This window comes from Oncorhynchus tshawytscha, linkage group LG08 (assembly GCF_018296145.1).
Source record: "Oncorhynchus tshawytscha isolate Ot180627B linkage group LG08, Otsh_v2.0, whole genome shotgun sequence".
Taxonomy (NCBI): domain Eukaryota; kingdom Metazoa; phylum Chordata; class Actinopteri; order Salmoniformes; family Salmonidae; genus Oncorhynchus; species Oncorhynchus tshawytscha.
Window position 1 is genome coordinate 49,265,439 of NC_056436.1, and position 18,362 is coordinate 49,283,800.

The window sequence follows — 18,362 nt, forward strand, 5'->3', positions numbered from 1 at the left end:
CAAAGAAAGAAACTCGAAAGGCACCCTCATTAGGTTCTAACTTCTGTTAGTTATTAAGAGCTTAGGCTTTTCTTCAAGAGACTGAAGAAACATTTTGAAAAATGATATCGCCCCATCGCCATGCTGTTCCACATCACAGACAAAATAATAAACGATACATATCAGAATTTTGTATTATTCCATCTCGCTTTTTCCTCTCAAAGGGAATCACAGGTATCCGGTTCGCCAAACATCAGAGGTGTTACATCAAGACCCAGACCAGGGAGCTTCCCAAAGTGACAGAGGTGGCGACCTTGAACACAGAGATACCGGTACAGTATGAATATCTGCATCTCTCTGACTCAATGTGTGTGTGTGTGTGTCTGTGTGTGTGTGTGTGGAGGAAAATATGTATTTTGCAGGGGTAGTAGGAATAAAATAGAGAAGAGGAGTCGGAGAGCTGCGCTCAAACACTCACCCTGACCTCCGCCCTCTCCCGCTGAAGTATAATCTCTGTCTCCAGCACACAGGAAACCGTCTGAAAGCTGCCCGCAAACCCACCAAACCCCCTTTGTGGATCACATCAAATGGTGTTTGCTGTCAATCTTGAACTAATATACATTTGTAATCATACTCCTCCAAAGGCTTGACCAAAATAGCCTAAAGGGGTAAGTGTGAACGAGAACGTAAGAGAGGGATCTGAGGAAGAGGTATAAGCCATTAAAGGGTGCGTGCATTTCTTCAAGCGATTCATTTCACTTCTCCTGGCCTAAGAGCCGTATATGAAGTTCGGCAGATGAATGCCTCAAATGCCACAAAATATTTTCAGCCTCTACCATCCTCCACTCTCATTTACATTTTACAGATGGCAATTACCAGCTACATCGTTTAAAAAAATGTTTTTAAATGTTGCTCCATCGTCATGCCAAGTAAATCCCAGATATCCCTTTCTGACTTTAGCTGTTTAGACGGAGAACCAGACTGCATCCCCTTCTCTGTCATCTTTTGAATGTCTGGTCCCTGTTTACAGATAGTATTTGTCCAGCCTCTTCTTTTGCACATTGTGAAACCTAATTCAACTTCTGTGGAATCAACTAGATAGGGGCGTTGGCTGTGGTGAGGAGTAGACTGGGAAGAGAGAGGAGGAAGAGGGGCTCCAAAGGATAGTGAAAGATACTTGGTGTGTGATTAGAGCAAGGATGCACACACGCTTAATTTCACACACACATGAGCGTGCAGACACACGTATATTCACACACAGGGTTAGCTCACAATCACACTGGATTAGTCAAGAACAAGTCCCCATAATAATATTATACTGGTACATAGCCTTTCTACTGTGGAAATGTCAAGTTATGACACCCTACAGTACTGTGTATATGACACCCTTAAGTACACTGTGCAGTGCATTTCTCAATCCAATTATGTGTTCATGGACAGTTTTAGAAACTTCAGAGTGTTTTCTATCCACACATACTAATCATATGCATATACTATATTCCTGGCATGAGTAGCAGGACATTGAAATTTTATGGCTGCTATCCCTGTACAGGGATCAACATCAGCGGAAATTTCAGAGTGACAACTAATAGTACTCGATACAACTCAAACTTTCATTAAAACACACATGCAGGGTACTCAATTAAAGCTACACTCGTTGTGAATCTAGCCAACATGTCAGATCTTTAAAATGCTTTTCGGCGAAAGCATGAGAAGCTATTATCTGATAGCATGCAATCCCCCGAAATACCTAAAGGGGACGTAAACAAAAGAATTAGCGTAGCCGGCGCTACACAAAACGCAGAAATAAAATATAAAACATTAATTACCTTTGACGAGCTTCTTTGTTGGCACTCCTATATGTCCCATAAACATCACAATTGGGTCTTTTTTTCGATTAAATGCGTCCACGTATACCCAAAATGTCCATTTATGAAGCCCGTCTGATCCAGGAAAAAACTGCTTTCCAAAACGCAACGTCGTTTTTTAAAATTAAAATAGTTGCCTATAAACTTTGACAAAACACTTCAAACTACTTTTGTAATCCAACTTTAGGTATTAGTAAACGTTAATAATCGATCAAATTGATCACGGGGCGATCTGTATTCAATAGCAGCAAGTCTTGAAATCATGGTCCATATTCTCTCTTTCAAAACTTCCTCCTGTGTACTCGATGGCAGGAAGTGCCTATTTCTCATTTCACCAAGGATTAACTTCAACCCAATTGCCAAGACTGGCGACATCGTGTGGAAGCTGTAGGAACTGTAAACTGGGCCCTATCTATTTTCCCTTGCCATAGACAATACAGAGACTGGCGGAGGGATATTTTTGGTTTTTTTTTTTGTGAACAGTTTTCCTTGGGATTTTGCCTGCTAAACACGTTCTGTTATAGTCACAGACATGATTAAACCAGTTTTAGAAAATTCAGAGTGTTTTCTATCCACACATACTAATCATATGCATATACTATATTCCTGGCATGAGTAGCAGGACGTTGAAATTTTGTGCGATTTTTAACAAAAAGCTGAAAAAATTCACAGCCTCCTTAAGAGGTTTTTAACTATTAACACATTGTATATCTTGTCAATGTATTTAGTCATAATTCACTCATATTAACTACTAAATTAGCTCATACTAATTCATATACAGTTGAAGTCGGAAGTTTACATACACATAGGTTGGAGTCATTGAAACTCGTTTTTCAACCACTCCACAAATTTATTGACAACAAACTATAGTTTTGGTAAGTCGTTCAGGACATCTACTTTGTGTATGACACAATAATTTTTCCAACAATTATTTACAGACAGATTATTTCACTTATAATTCACTGTATCACAATTCCAGTGGGTCAGAAGTTTACATACACTAAATTGACTGTGCCTTTAAACAGCTTGGAAAATTGCAGAAAATTATGTCATGCCTTTAGAAGCTTCTGATAAGCTTATTGACATCATTTGATGTATTTCAAGGCCTACCTTCAAACTCAGTGCCTCTTTGCTTGACATCATGGGAAAATCAAAAGAAATCAGTCAAGATGTCAGAAAAAAATTGTAGACCTCCACAAGTCTGGCAAGTCTGGTTCATCCTTGGGAGCAATTTCCAAATGCCTTAAGGTACTACGTTCATCTATACAAACAATCGTACGCAACCATAAACACCATGGGACCACGCAGCTGTCATACTGCTCAGGAAGGAGACGCGTTCTGTCTCCTTCCTGGAAGCTACACTCGCATTAACATCTGCTAACCATGTGTATGTGACAAATAAAATTTGATTTGAGATGAACGTTCTTTGGTGCGAAAAGTGCAAATCAATTCCAGAACAACAGCAAAGGACCTTGTGAAGATGCTGGAGGAAACAGGTACAAAGTATCTATATCCAAAGTAAAACGAGTCCTATATCATCAGAACCTGAAAGGCCGCTCAGCAAGGAAGAAGCCACTGCTCCAAAACCGCCATAATAAAGTCAGACTACGATTTGCAACTGCACATGGGAACAAAGATCGTATTTTTTGGAGAAATGTCCTCTGGTCTGATAAAACAAATATATAACTGTTTGGCCATAATGACCATCGTTAATGTTTGGAGGAAAAAGGGGGAGGCTTGCAAGACGAAGAACACCATCGGAACCATGAAGCATGGTGGTGGCAGCATCATATTGTGGGGGTGCTTTGCTGCAGAAGGGACTGGTGCACTTCACAAAATAGATGGCATCATGACAGAGGAAAATTATGTGGATATATTGAAGCAACATCTCAAGACATCAGTCAGGAAGTTAAAGCTTGGTCGCAAATGGGTCTTCCAAATGGACAATGACCCAAAGCATACTTCCAAAGTTGTAGCAAAATGGCTTAAGAACATCAAAGTCAAGGAATTGGAGTGGCCATCACAAAGCCCTGACCTCAAATCCCATAGAAAATGTGTGGGAAGAACTGAAAAAGCATGTGAGAGCAATGAGGCCTACAAACCTGACTCAGTTACACCAGCTCTGTCAGGAGGAAAAAATATATAAAAACAATATGTAGGTAGATTGGGTAGGATATTTACAGATAGGCTATGAAATATAAATCTCAGGCTTCAGCGATTTTTGCCATTCGTTCCAATCATTGGCGGCAGAGAACTGGAAGGAAAGGCGGCCAAAGCAGATGTTGGCTTTGGGGATGACCAGTGAGATATACCTGCTGGAGCGCGTGCTACGGGTGGGTGTTGTTATCGTGACCAGTGAGCTGAGATAAGGCGGGGCATTACCAAGCATAGACTCATAGATGACCTGGAGCCAGTGGGTTTGGCGACGAATATGTAGCGAGTGCCAGCCGACTAGAGCATACAAGTCACAGTGGTGGGTGGTATAAGGGGCTTTGGTGACAAAACGGAAGGCACTGTGATAGACTGCATCCAGTTTCCTGAGTAGAGTATTGGAAGCTATTTTGTAAATGACATCGCCGAAAGTCGAGGATTGGTAGGATAGTCAGTTTTATGGAGGGTATGTTTAGCGGCGTGAGTGAAGGAGGCTTTGTTGCGAAATAGAAAGTTGATTCTAGATTTAATTTTGGATTGGAGATGTTTAGTATCAGTCTGGAAGGAGAGTTTAAAGTCCAGCCAGACACTTAGGTATTTGTAGTTGTCCACATATTCTAGGTCAGAACCGTCCAGAGTAGTGATGCTAGTTGGGCGGGCGGGTGCGGGCAGTGAACGGTTGAAAAGCACGCATTTGGTTTTACTAGCGTCTAAGTGCAGTTGGAGGCCACAGAAGGGGTGTTGTATGGCATTGAAGCTCGTTTGGAGGTTAGTTAACAGTGTCCAAAGAAGGGCCAGATGTATACAGAATGGTGTCGTCTGCGTAGAGGTGGATCAGGGAATCACTCGCAGCAAGAACGACATCGTTGATATATACAGAGAAAAGAGTCGGCCCAAGAATTGAACCCTGTGGTACCCCCAAAGAGACTGCCAGAGGTCCGGACAACAGGCCCTCCGATTTGACACACTGACCTCTGTCTGAGAAGTAGTTGGTGAACCAGGCGAGGCAGTCATTTGAGAAATGTTACAACCGTGTGAACCACAGAGTGGTTAATTAAAAACAAAACAGCTTATGCTGCTGCTCAGCTCATCCAAGCTGCGGGCTATGTGAATGTGGGCTCAGTGGTGGACGTCTGGGGCCTCAGATTCTCAGAGGTGAGGTGAAAACAATGTAGCCGGTGAGGCATCTGCGAGTGGCTGATAAGGAAATAAAGCACCCAGGGAGTAGAGCCAGGTGACAAACATGAATTGTTTGCCGCCGGTATCTTCGGCCATTTTCACTTTGCTCCTCGTATGAAATGATGGGAGGCTGTAATCCCTGAGCCTCCCATAGTTTCCCTCCAGTCTTGAAGCTGATGAAATTCCCTTTGTCTTCCTTCTTCAGACAGTAGAATAGTGTGTTATTGGATCTCTTCTTCCTCCTCAGGGTAACCACTTAATATGTATTGCCACAACCAACCTAGCTGGCAAGGAAACCTCCCACTCAGATAAAACACAATCAAATACCAAACAATGCATGGATAAACAACACATTCTTGGAATTATATGTAGGTAGGTTAATGTCATTTGACTAAAACAAAAAGTTGTGTGTCATTTTGAACATGCGGAGCATTCACATTATTAAAAGTGTGGGTAACACTTTACTTGACACCCAGCGTCATAACACATTATGACACGGTCATAACCATGTCATGTGTCATAGCTGCTGACATAACTTGTTATAATATGGTCATAAAACACTGTCATGACAGATATATTTACACCTGTTGTGACATATAGTGTTATTTTACGGCTGGTTATGACACCTACATAAGAGTGTCAAAACCCACAAAACCTACCACACAAGGCAAAACATGCCATTACACCATAGCTTATGTCGCAACATTGTTCTACAAATTTATTTTTTGACCATGTGAAATTATCATTGTAATTGGCACACATTGATGTCAGACATGCACCTACCCCAATGCTCTGTTGCCAATGACTGGGTTAAATGCAGGAGCAAGTCAAGACACACTCTTTCTGACTGATAACTGATATACGGTTGAAGTCGGAAGTTTACATACACCTTAGCCGAATACATTTAAATTCAGTTTTTCACAATTCCTGACATTTGATCCTAGTATAAAGATCCTGTCTTAGGTCAGTTAGGATCACCACTTTATTTTAAGAATGTGACGTTTCAGAATAATAGTAGAGAGAATGATTTATGTCAGCTTTTATTTATTTCATCACATTCCCAGTGGGTCAGAAGTTTACATAAACTCAATTATTATTTGGTAGTATTGCCTTTAAATTGTTTAACTTGGGTCAAACGTTTCGGGTAGCCTTCCACAAGCTTCCCACAATAAGTTGGGTAAATTTTGGCCCATTCCTCCTGACAGAGCTGGTGTAACTGAGTCAGAGTTGTAAGCCTCCTTGCTCGCACATGCTTTTCCAGTTCTGTCCACAAATTTTCTATAGGATTGAGGTCAGGGCTTTGTGATGGACACTCCAACCCTAACCCTTAAGCCATTTTGCCACAACTTTGGAAGTATGCTTGGGGTCATTGTCCATTTGGAAGACCCATTTGCGACCAAGCTTTAACTTCCTGACTGATGTCTTGAGATGTTGCTTCAATATGTCCACATCATTTTCCTACCTCATGATGATCTATTTTGTGAAGTGCACCAGTCCCTCCTGCAGCAAAGCACCCCCACAACATGATGCTGCCACCTCCGTGCTTCACGGTTGGGATGGTTTTCTTCAGCATGCAAGCCTCCTCCTTTGCCCTCCAAACATAACGATGGTCATTATGGCCAAACAGTTCTATTTTTGTTAAATCAGACCAGAGACATTTCTCCAAAAAGTACCATCTTTGTCCCCATGTGGAGTTGCAAACTGTAGTCTGGCTTTGTTATGGTTGGTTTGGAGCAGTGGCTTCTTCCTTGCTGAGTGGCCTTTCAGGTTCTGTCGATATAGGGCTCATTTTACTTTGGATATAGATACTTTGTACCTGTTTCCTCCAGCATCTTCACAAGGTCCTTTCCTGTTGTTCTGGAATTGATTTGCAGTTTTCGCACCAAAGTACGTTCATCTCTAGGAGACAGAACGCGTCTCCTTCCTGAGCAGTATGACAGCTGCGTGGTCCCATGGTGTTTATGCTTGCGTACTATTGTTTGTACAGATAAACGTGGTACCTTCAGGCATTTGGAAATTGCTCCCAAAGATGAACCAGACTTGTTGAGGTCTACAATTTCTTTTCTGACTTCTTGGCTGATTTCTTTTGATTTTCCCATGATGTCAAGCAAAGAGGCATTGAGTTTGAAGGTAGACCTTGAAATACATCCACTGGTACACCTCCAATTGACTCAAATGATGTCAATTAGCCTATCAGAAGCTTCTAAAGCCGTGACATCATTTTCGGGAATTTTCCAAGCTGTTTAAAGGCACAGGCAATTTAGTGTATGTAAACTTCTGACCCACTGGAATTGTGATTCAGTGAATTATAAGTGAAATAATCTGTCGCTAACAATTGTTGGAAAAATTACTTGTGTCATACACAAAGTAGACGTCCTAACCCACTTGCCAAAACTATAGTTTGTTAACAAGAAATGTGTGGAGTGGTTGAAAAACAGGTTTTAATGACTCCAACCTAAAGTGTATGTAAACTTCCGACTTCAACTGTAAGGGCATGTATGTGATAGGCATATCTGGCTTATATGATTATAATGGTCAAAATGCCTATTGATCGTCTCAAAGTGTATTTTCTTAATCCAAGTGAAGTGACACAGAATGGTCATAATGCTTCATGACAGTGTCATAAAGTGTATTTTCTTTTAAATATGATGAAAAAAACATGACTGAAGAGAATTAATTACAACAACAAAAAAGGATTTAAGACGAACTTTCAAACAAAAGGAATCTTTTTGGCAGGGAAAAAACTTTTTGGAATAAACGTTGGTTTTTACAAATCAAATCAAATCAAATTTTATTTGTCACATACACATGGTTAGCAGATGTTAATGCGAGTGTAGCGAAATGCTTGTGCTTCTAGTTCCGACAATGCAGTAATAACGAACAAGTAATCTAACTAACAATTCCAAAAAAAAAACTACTGTCTTATACACAGTGTAAGGGGGATAAAGAATATGTACATAAGGATATATGAATGAGTGATGGTACAGAGCAGCATAGGCAAGATACGGTAGATGATATCGAGTACAGTATATACATATGAGATGAGTATGTAAACCAAGTGGCATAGTTAAAGTGGCTAGTGATACATGTATTACATAAGGATGCAGTCGGTGATATAGTACAGTATCTACGTATGCATATGAGATGAATAATGTAGGGTAAGTAACATTATATAAGGTAGCATTGTTTAAAGTGGCTAGTGATATATTTACATCATTTCCCATTATTAAAGTGGCTGGAGTAGAGTCAGTGTCATTGACAGTGTGTTGGCAGTAGCCACTCAATGTTAGTGGTGGCTGTTTAACAGTCTGATGGCCTTGAGATAGAAGCTGTTTTTCAGTCTCTCGGTCCCAGCTTTGATGCACCTGTACTGACCTCGCCTTCTGGATGACAGCGGGGTGAACAGGCAGTGGCTCGGGTGGTTGATGTCCTTGATGATCTTTATGGCCTTCCTGTAGCATCGGGTGGTTTAGGTGTCTTGGAGGGCAGGTAGTTTGCCCCCGGTGATGCGTTGTGCAGACCTCACTACCCTCTGGAGAGCCTTACGGTTGAGGGCGGTGCAGTTGCCATACCAGGCGGTGATACAGCCCGCCAGGATGCTCTCGATTGTGCATCTGTAGAAGTTTGTGAGTGCTTTTGGTGACAAGCCGAATTTCTTCAGCCTCCTGAGGTTGAAGAGGCGCTGCTGCGCCTTCCTCACGATGCTGTCTGTGTGAGTGGACCAATTCAGTTTGTCTGTGATGTGTATGCCGAGGAACTTAAAACTTGCTACCCTCTCCACTACTGTTCCATCGATGTGGATGGGGGGGTGTTCCCTCTGCTGTTTCCTGAAGTCCACAATCATCTCCTTAGTTTTGTTGACGTTGAGTGTGAGGTTATTTTCCTGACACCACACTCCGAGGGCCCTCACCTCCTCCGTGTAGGCCGTCTCGTCGTTGTTGGTAATCAAGCCTACCACTGTTGTGTCGTCCGCAAACTTGATGATTGAGTTGGAGGCGTGCATGGCCACGCAGTCGTGGGTGAACAGGGAGTACAGGAGAAGGCTCAGAACGCACCCTTGTGGGGCCCCAGTGTTGAGGATCAGCGGGGAGGAGATGTTGTTGCCTACCCTCACCACCTGGGGGCGGCCCGTCAGGAAGTCCAGAACCCAGTTGCACAGGGCGGGGTCGAGACCCAGGGTCTCGAGCTTGATGACGAGCTTGGAGGGTACTATGGTGTTGAATGCCGAGCTGTAGTCGATGAACAGCATTCTCACATAGGTATTCCTCTTGTCCAGATGGGTTAGGGCAGTGTGCAGTGTGGTTGAGATTGCATCGTCTGTGGACCTATTTGGGCGGTAAGCAAATTGGAGTGGGTCTAGGGTGTCAGGTAGGGTGGAGGTGATATGGTCCTTGACTAGTCTCTCAAAGCACTTCATGATGACGGATGTGAGTGCTACGGGGCGGTAGTCGTTTAGCTCAGTTACCTTAGCTTTCTTGGGAACAGGAACAATGGTGGCCCTCTTGAAGCATGTGGGAACAGCAGACTGGTATAGGGATTGATTGAATATGTCCGTAAACACACCGGCCAGCTGGTCTGCGCATGCTCTGAGGGCGCGGCTGGGGACGCAGTCTGGGCCTGCAGCCTTGCGAGGGTTAACACGTTTAAATGTCTTACTCACTTCGGCTGCAGTGAAGGAGAGACCGCATGTTTTCTTTGCAGGCCGTGTCAGTGGCACTGTATTGTCCTCAAAGCGGGCAAAAAAGTTATTTAGTCTGCCTGGGAGCAAGACATCCTGGTCCGTGACTGGGCTGGGTTTCTTCCTGTAGTCCGTGATTGACTGTAGACCCTGCCACATGCCTCTTGTGTCTGAGCCGTTGAATTGAGATTCTACTTTGTCTCTGTACTGGCGCTTAGCTTGTTTGATAGCCTTGCGGAGGGAATAGCTGCACTGTTTGTATTCAGCCATGTTACCAGACACCTTGCCCTGATTAAAAGCAGTGGTTCGTGCCTTCAGTTTCACACGAATGCTGCCATCAATCCAAGGTTTCTGGTTATGTAGGTGTCATTACCAACCATAAAATAGTGCAATATGTCACAACAGGTGTAAATATATGGGTCATGACATTGTTATGTCAAGTAAAGTGTTACCAAAATGTGCCATGGCTTTATCCAGGGTCTTATGGTGTCATGAGAAAATATTCATTGATCAATGACAAACACAATTGACCTACAGTATGAGCTTGAGTCACAAAGTTGCACCCTTAAGACATTATAGCGAGAGAGGGCAAGTGTATGTTCATTACAGCATGACACTGAATGTGGTTCCGAGCTATAGTGAGTAAACATCTAATACAAAATATCTTCACTTAAGCAATGTCCAGTATTAGATACAAGACAGCTTCATTTATGATATAACTGCATCATAAAATCATTATCGTCTTTGTACTTGTCAATTGGTCTTTTTAAATCACTATTCCACACTAGCCGTGATAAACTTAAATATTTCCCAGAGAGAGGTCTCCCTTTGCAACTTATTGGTCTTGTGTCTCAGCTGCAAAGTAAAAGTCCTATTACAGTGCTCTGTGTCGTGACCTCCATTTCCTAATTTCGGGAAGGTTTCCTTAGTTGCTCCTCTTCAGCGGTTCTGCAGTCCAATTAGAGAGGTCTGTTTGTGTTTCCTGGCCTTCATTTTAATTTCTGTAGTTCAGGAGGAGCGAACGCCGCCAGAATCCCCCTAGTCCTCCTCTGAGTCGTCATTAGCTTAGCCCGATCCAGACCAGGCTAAAAATGAGCTGGAAAAAAAGAGTGGGAGCAAACTGTCAAAGGCTTGACTGCTTGTCTAAGCGCAAACTAGCACTTGAGTGGCCACGCCGCTAAGCTAGGTATTCTTTCATCTGGCCGGAATGGGGTGCGAGTTCATCTCCGCAGGTTCATTGATGTCATGTCACTTCACAACAAACAGTTACAGCGAGACTGTAGCGCAGACCGCAAATTAGAATAAAGCGAGAATCAGCGAGGGGTGAGAAGGGAAAGGAGGGAGAGTCGAGAGTGCACAACCTAATATAAATGATACCGGCTCCAACCATAGCCCGGGGATCCTACATCAAGATCAACTAATGTGCAATTAAGCTTCAGACTAGGAGAGAATCACCTTGTAAAAACATTTGTCAAGTAAACTGTTTTGCTGTTCTCTCCAGCTGCTAATTAACGAGGCACTGGGAAGAGGGGTTTGTTTGCCGACGTATTTACATATACATAAAGAAACACATCAGGCACGGTAGTGGAATGCGGCATTGCCAAAGCCCCTTTTATACATCTCTTAGATAGCAGTGACACGTATTCCCTGTCATTAAGCACTAATAGTTTACTTTACAGCTCATGAACTACAGTATAAACAAATTAAGCATGTCGCTAGTGCTGTGAGCTGAATGCGGTATTAAGGGGATGTGTGAGGGAAGAGGACGCTATGCTTTATTATTGTGTCTGTCGGATTTAACGATATTGCAGCCTTTCGTGGCACAATAAAGTAGAAAGCACGACAAAGTCGTTTTCAAAGTCAAATCTATGCCTGTTGTTGGATTCTTGTGTTGTTGTTGTCAGGGAGAAAGGGCGAGGAGGAAGTCCAGGCTAGTGGGAGTCAGCAGGAAGCAGGAAGTGGCGGTACTCCCGGTGGGCAATAAGGGGTGGTGAATAAAAGGACGTGGCCAGGGCTTGTGTGCTGTGGCTCTGTGAAGAGGGAGCTGAGAATGCAGAGGGCATAGAACTGAGGGCTTGTGTGTGTGTGTGTGTGTGTGTGTGTGTGTGTGTGTGTGTGTGTGTGTGTGTGTGTGTGTGTGTGTGTGTGTGTGTGTGTGTGTGTGTGTGTGTGTGTGTGTGTGTGTGTGTGTGTGTGTGTGTGTGTGTGTGTTTCCTCTCCCTGGCAGGTGGGCAACACGGAGGGCATGGACATTCAGGTAGTGGGGACTCCCAGGTGTGGGTGCCTGCTGAGGAGCCCATCGCTAACCCAGCTTTCCTCTTCAACTCCAAGATCTGGGAGATATGCCAGGAGCTACCCATCTACTGGATCCATCCCTCCCCCATGACAGGTACAGGGTCACCGGTGTCTCTCCACCCCTCTCCTATCTCATTCTCGCAGCACTTTGAAAATGGTGGGATGAGAGATTTTTTTTGTAAAGTTGTATACTGATTGTAAAAATATGTTTTAGGCTTCTTTTTAGCGACCAGAAAAAGATGTCTACCTGGTTGTAATCTGGTTATCTGACCGTATAACCAAAATATGACATTGTTCCCAAGCACCTTGACGTTATTATAAAAAGACATCTAACCTGGTTGTAATCTGGTTATATGCTCTATTCAACCAGAATGGCATCATTATGACATCCCATGCCAGATTCTCTGTACTTTGTACACTGCAGCAGTTTAAAGAATGGTAAGCCTCTCAGAAAAACAGCCAGATTCATTTACAGTAGAAGGCAAGCTATTTTCCTTCAGATCGCCTCAAACAGGAGAAAAAAATAGGTTTCTGCTGTGATCTGGTAAAGTACATCAACAGCTGTTCTGTGTACTTCCTCCTTTTGGTGCAGATGCTGAGTTCCACCAGGTGGAGGATGATGAGGACATTCCTGATGCTGAGGTCGGAGGTCACCGCGTCGCCCGTGACATCCTGGACCAGGTTCCTGTCAACGACTATGTACGTACTGTACTGGGGCTGCATCTGAAATGGAACCATATTCCCTACTGTATGTCATGCACTTGGTCAAAAGTATACTGAACAAAAATATAAATGCAACATGTAGCAATTTCAAAGATCTTGCTGAGTTACTGTTCATTTAAGGAAATCAGTCAATTGCAATAAATTCATTATGCCCTAATCTATGGGTTTCACATGACTGGGCATTGACACAGCCATTGGTGGGCCTGGGAGGGCATAGGCCCACCCACTTGGGAGTCAGGCCGACCCATTGGGGAGTCAAGCCCAGCCAATCACAATGAGTTTTTCCCCACAAAAGGGCTTTATCACAGACAGAAATAAAACATTGGTGGCGGCTTATGATAGAGAAATTAACATTCAATTATCTGGCAACAGCTCTGGTGGACATCTCTGAAGTCAGCATGCCAATTGTACGCTCCTTCAAAACTCCCTCTGTGGTGTTGTGTGACAAAACTTCACATTTTAGAGTGGCCTTTTATTGTCCCCAGCACAAGGTCCACCTGTGTAATGATCATGGTGTTTAATCAGCTTCTTGATATGCCACACCTGTCAGGTGGATGGATTATCTTGGCAAAGGAGAAATGCTCACTAACAGGGATGTAAACAAATATTTGCACAAAATCTGAGATAAAAGCTTTTTTGTGTATGGAACATTTCTGTTCATCTTTTATTTCAGCTCATGAAACATGGGACCAACACTTTACATGTTGCATTTATATTTTTGTTCAGTGTATATATAGGGCCTATACACTGAGATTACAACAATTAAAACTTCTTATGGTATAGGGGATGCTTGCGTCCCACTCTGCCAAAAGCCAGTGAAATGCAGCGCGGCAAATTCAAATAAATGATGTAAAAATCAAACTTTCATTAAATCACGCATGTAAGATCCTCAATTAAAGCTACACTCGTTGTGAATCCAGCCAACATGTCAGATTTTATAAAAGGCTTTTCGGCGAAAGCATAAGAAGCTATTATCTGGTGATACCCCAACAGTAAACCAAGAGGGTAGCATATTTCAACCCTGCAGGCGCTACACAAAACGCAGAAATAAAATATAAAACATGCCTTACCTTTGACGAGCTTCTTTTGTTGGCACTCCAATATGTCCCATAAACATCACAATTGGTCCTTTTGTTCGATTAATTCCGTCCATATACACTGCTCAAAAAAATAAAGGGAACACTTAAACAACACAATGTAACTCCAAGTCAATCACACTTCTGTGAAATCCAACTGTCCACTTAGGAAGCAACACTGACTGACAATAAATGTCACATGCTGTTGTGCAAATGGATTAGACAACAGGTTGGAAATTATAGGCATCCCCAATAAAGGAGTGGTTCTGCAGGTGGTGACCAGACCACTTCTCAGTTCCTATGCTTCCTGGCTGATGTTTTGGTCACTTTTGAATGCTGGCGGTGCTTTCACTCTAGTGGTAGCATGAGACGGGGTCTACAACCCACACAAGTGGCACAGGTAGTGCAGCTCATCCAGAATGGCACATCAATGCGAGCTGTGGCAAGAAGGTTTGCTGTGTCTGTCAGCGTAGTGTCCAGAGCATAGAGGCGCTACCAGGAGACAGGCCAGTACATCAGGAGACGTGGAGGAGGCCGTAGGAGGGCAACAACCCAGCAGCAGGACCGCTACCTCCGCCTTTGTGCAAGGAGGAGCAGGATGAGCACTGCCAGAGCCCTGCAAAATGACCGTGCAGGACGTTTGGCATTTGCCAGAGAGCACCAAGATTGGCAAATTCGCCACTGGCGCCCTGTGCTCTTCACAGATGAAAGCAGGTTCACACTGAGCACGTGACAGACGTGACAGAGTCTGGAGACGCCGTGGAGAACATTCTGCTGCCTGCAACATCCTCCAGCATGACCGGTTTGGCGGTGGGTCGGGTCATGGTGTGGGGTGGCATTTCTTTGGGGGGGGCCACACAGCCCTCCATGTGCTCGCCAGAGGTAGCTTGACTGCCATTAGGTACCGAGATGAGATACTCAGACCCCTTGTGAGACCATATGCTGGTGCGGTTGGCCCTGGGTTCCTCCTAATGCAAGACAATGCTGGACCTCATGTGGCTGGAGTGTGTCAGCAGTTCCTGCAAGAGGAAGGCATTGATGCTATGGACTGGCCCGCCCGTTCCCCAGACCTGAATCCAATTGAGCACATCTGGGACATCATGGCTAGTCCCTGCACCACAGACTGTCCAGGAGTTGGCGGATGCTTTAGTCCAGGTCTGGGAGGAGATCCCTCAGGAGACCATCCGCCACCTCATCAGGTGCATGCCCAGCCATTGTAGGGAGGTGATACAGGCACGTGGAGGCCACACACACTACTGAGCCTCATTTTGACTTGTTTTAAGGACATTACATCAAAGTTGGATCAGCCTGTAGTGCGGTTTTCCACTTTAATTTTGAGTGTGACTCCAAATCCAGACCTCCATGGGTTGATAAATTTGATTTCCATTGATAATTTTTGTGTGATTTTGTTGTCAGCACATTCAACTATGTAAAAAAAAGTATTTAATAAGAATATTTCATTCATTCAGATCTAGGATGTGTTATTGTAGTGTTCCCTTTATTTTTTTGAGCAGTGTATATCCAAAATGCCCATTTATTTGGTGCGTTTGATCCAGAAAAAAACAGCTTCCAAATTGTGCAACGTCACTACAAAATATTTCAAAAGTTGCCTATAGACTTTGCCAAAATATTTCAAACCTCTTTTGTAATACAACTTTAGGTATTTTTAAACGTTAATAATCAATCAATACAGGAACACAACAAACCAAGCTACTTTTCAAGTCTTGAGCAACTCTCAACAATGTTACGCAGTTCCGAGATGGCCGTACTTCTTCATTGCACAATTGAATAACCTCAACCAAATTCCAAAGACTGGTGAAATCCAGTGGTAGAAACTGAAAACAAGTTCCTAAGAAATATTGTTTGCCAATGAGAACTCACTGAACAGACAGAGACCTAAAAAAATATTCTGAACGGTTAGTCCTCTGGGTTTTGCCTGCTACATAAGTTCTGTTATACTCACAGACATGATTCAAACAGTTTTAGAAACTTCAGAGTGTTGTCTATCCAAATCTACTGATAATATGCATATCTTATATTCTTGGCATGAGTAGCAGGAAGTTGAAATTGGGCACGCTATTTATCCAAATGTGAAAATGCTGCCCCCTATACCTTAAGAAGTTAATAACACCTGGTCTTTCCATGACTTAGACTGACAAGGTGAATTCAGGTGAATACTATGATCCCTTATTGATGTCACTCGCTAAAATTCCTTATTGATTACAGGTTAAAGAAGGATTTTTATGCCTTGAGACAATTGAGACATGGGTTGTGTATGTGTACCATTCAGAGGGTGAATGGGCAAAACAAAAGATGCATTTGAACGGGTTATGGTATTAGGTGCCAGGAGCATCGGTTTGTGTCAAGAACTACAACGCTGCTGGGTTTTTCATGCTCAACAGTTTCCCATATGTGTCAAGAATGGTCCACCACCGAAAGGACATCCAGTGAACTTGACACAACTGTGGAGCATTGGAGTCAACATGTGCCAGCATCCCTGTGGAATTCTTTTGACACCTTGTAGAGTCCATGCCCCGGCGAACTGAGGGCAAATGGGGGGGGTGCAACTCAATATTAGGAAGGTTTTCCTAATGTTTGAAATACTGTGTATACAGTAGTTCACTACTTTTGACCTAGTGGATGCACACCAAGACCACACTAGGAGATACGAGCCACGGTGGTGCCTAGTGCTCCTTCGTTTCTTTGTGCATGGAAATCGCTCGTTAATTGATGCTGACTTCATGGCATAAAACGGACTTGTGTTTGTGTACCACAGGGCATAGAAATTGCTCTATATATCTGTTTAAATGCACTTGCCTTGCTTAAGACTCCCTTAATGTCTCTCCATTACTGGAGAGGAATATCTAGCCTTCAAAGGCAGCAACTTTTTCCCTACAGTTTCAGCTGGAGCCTTTCTTGTCTTTTTTCGTGCGAAGGCAGGCATCTAGCGACGTACAAAGCAGTGCTCCCAAGGACAGTCATTGCTGAATAGATAGCCTACATTTATTAATTATGCCTTAATTATCAAGTCAAGAAAGAAAAGAGTCTAGAGGCCAAAATGCCATATTTTTGTGCATGTGAGCGGCTTAGTACTCTATGATTAATTACCCTTGACACACACGTACACGCAAAGGTAAACATACATACTGGACACACGCACAGACAGCACAGTCAGGTGGGCCAGAATGCACGCACACACACCACAGCCATAATATTAACATTTGTCAGGCTGGGCCCCGAAATACCTGCCTGCCTCCATGCACTCTCCTCCTATCCACCTCTCCTCCTCTATTCCTCTCCTCCTCTCTGCTCATCCTCTATGGCTGCAGCTGCAATGCTATGTCCTGTAATTAAAGCATACCAGGAGATGAAACTCGCTCCCCCTTTTTAAAGTAATACTGTACATAGCTGAAGCTCACCCATATTATGGCCACAGCCAGTCAGTGTTTGTGGGCCCGGAAAATAACAAAGGCCTTTGTGACCAACGGAGGGAAGGCGATTCTGACCCCAGCACCCCTCCACCTGATCTGGCCTCCACTGTGGCCCCTTGCCTGTCCGCCACTGGAGCCCTTGATTTCGTATTTACGCGAGTTATTTCGGTGCGGCCTGACTTTTTCTTTTTCAACCTGAATAATCATTAGAGTATCAGTGACAGAGGTGGGTAGATATATGGGGCCAACCTATAGCCAGGGCTGCCACGGTGGAGCATCCGCATGGCGCTGAGGCAGCGGTCCTGGATATCTCTCCAACTGAATAACTATCATCCAACATCGCTGGAGGAGCCGCATCACTGTTCTTGACCTAGATAGGGGAAGGATAAGCCTTCAAATATGATTGGGCAGCGGGGCTCAGTCGGTCAACCCGGCACTCACATGTTCTGGGCCAGTTTTGGGCCAGTTGGAGGTTGGCGGTTAGATGGTTGGTGGTGGGCCATCGTGTGACACGGTACCTCTGCCCAGCCCTCTTTGGCATCCAAAGCTAGCATTGAAACAACACGGCTTCCCATGCATGAGTGGGCAGTGATGGTTCACAAAAAACCGAGGGTAAACAGAGGCTGTAAATGCCTCCTCTGCTCCCTGAGCGTAAGCTACACCAAACCGTAAACAGTTACTGCCTGGGCCTGTGTGGTTCAGCTGGTAAGAGCATGGCGAGTGGTGCGAATGATGCCAACGTCGTGGGTTCATGTCCCACATACTGTACACCTACTAAAAATGTATGCAAGTTGCTTTGGATAAAAGCTAAGTGGCATATTTTACTAATATGTTTAATATTACATTTCCCCTTGAGTTTAACCATTAGAGGTTTCACCCTTGCCTGCATAATGAGAAAATGTGGCTTTTCATGTGGATGATGAGACCACACAATTAGCGTTGGGAGTACAAAGCAGTACCTGCTGCATATTCGTCGTCGCGT

At 43.8% G+C, this 18,362-nt stretch overlaps 1 protein-coding gene across 1 annotated transcript in view; it reads left to right on the forward strand.

The window, feature by feature from the left end:
• The window catches only part of LOC112256386 (tenomodulin), a 113,545-nt gene that overhangs the window by 91,525 nt on the left and 3,658 nt on the right, over positions 1–18,362 (forward strand). The window contains 4 exon segments of the mRNA XM_042325592.1: positions 204–311; positions 12,083–12,115; positions 12,118–12,244; positions 12,743–12,849. Of these exon segments, the coding sequence (XP_042181526.1) occupies positions 204–311; positions 12,083–12,115; positions 12,118–12,244; positions 12,743–12,849 (375 nt within the window).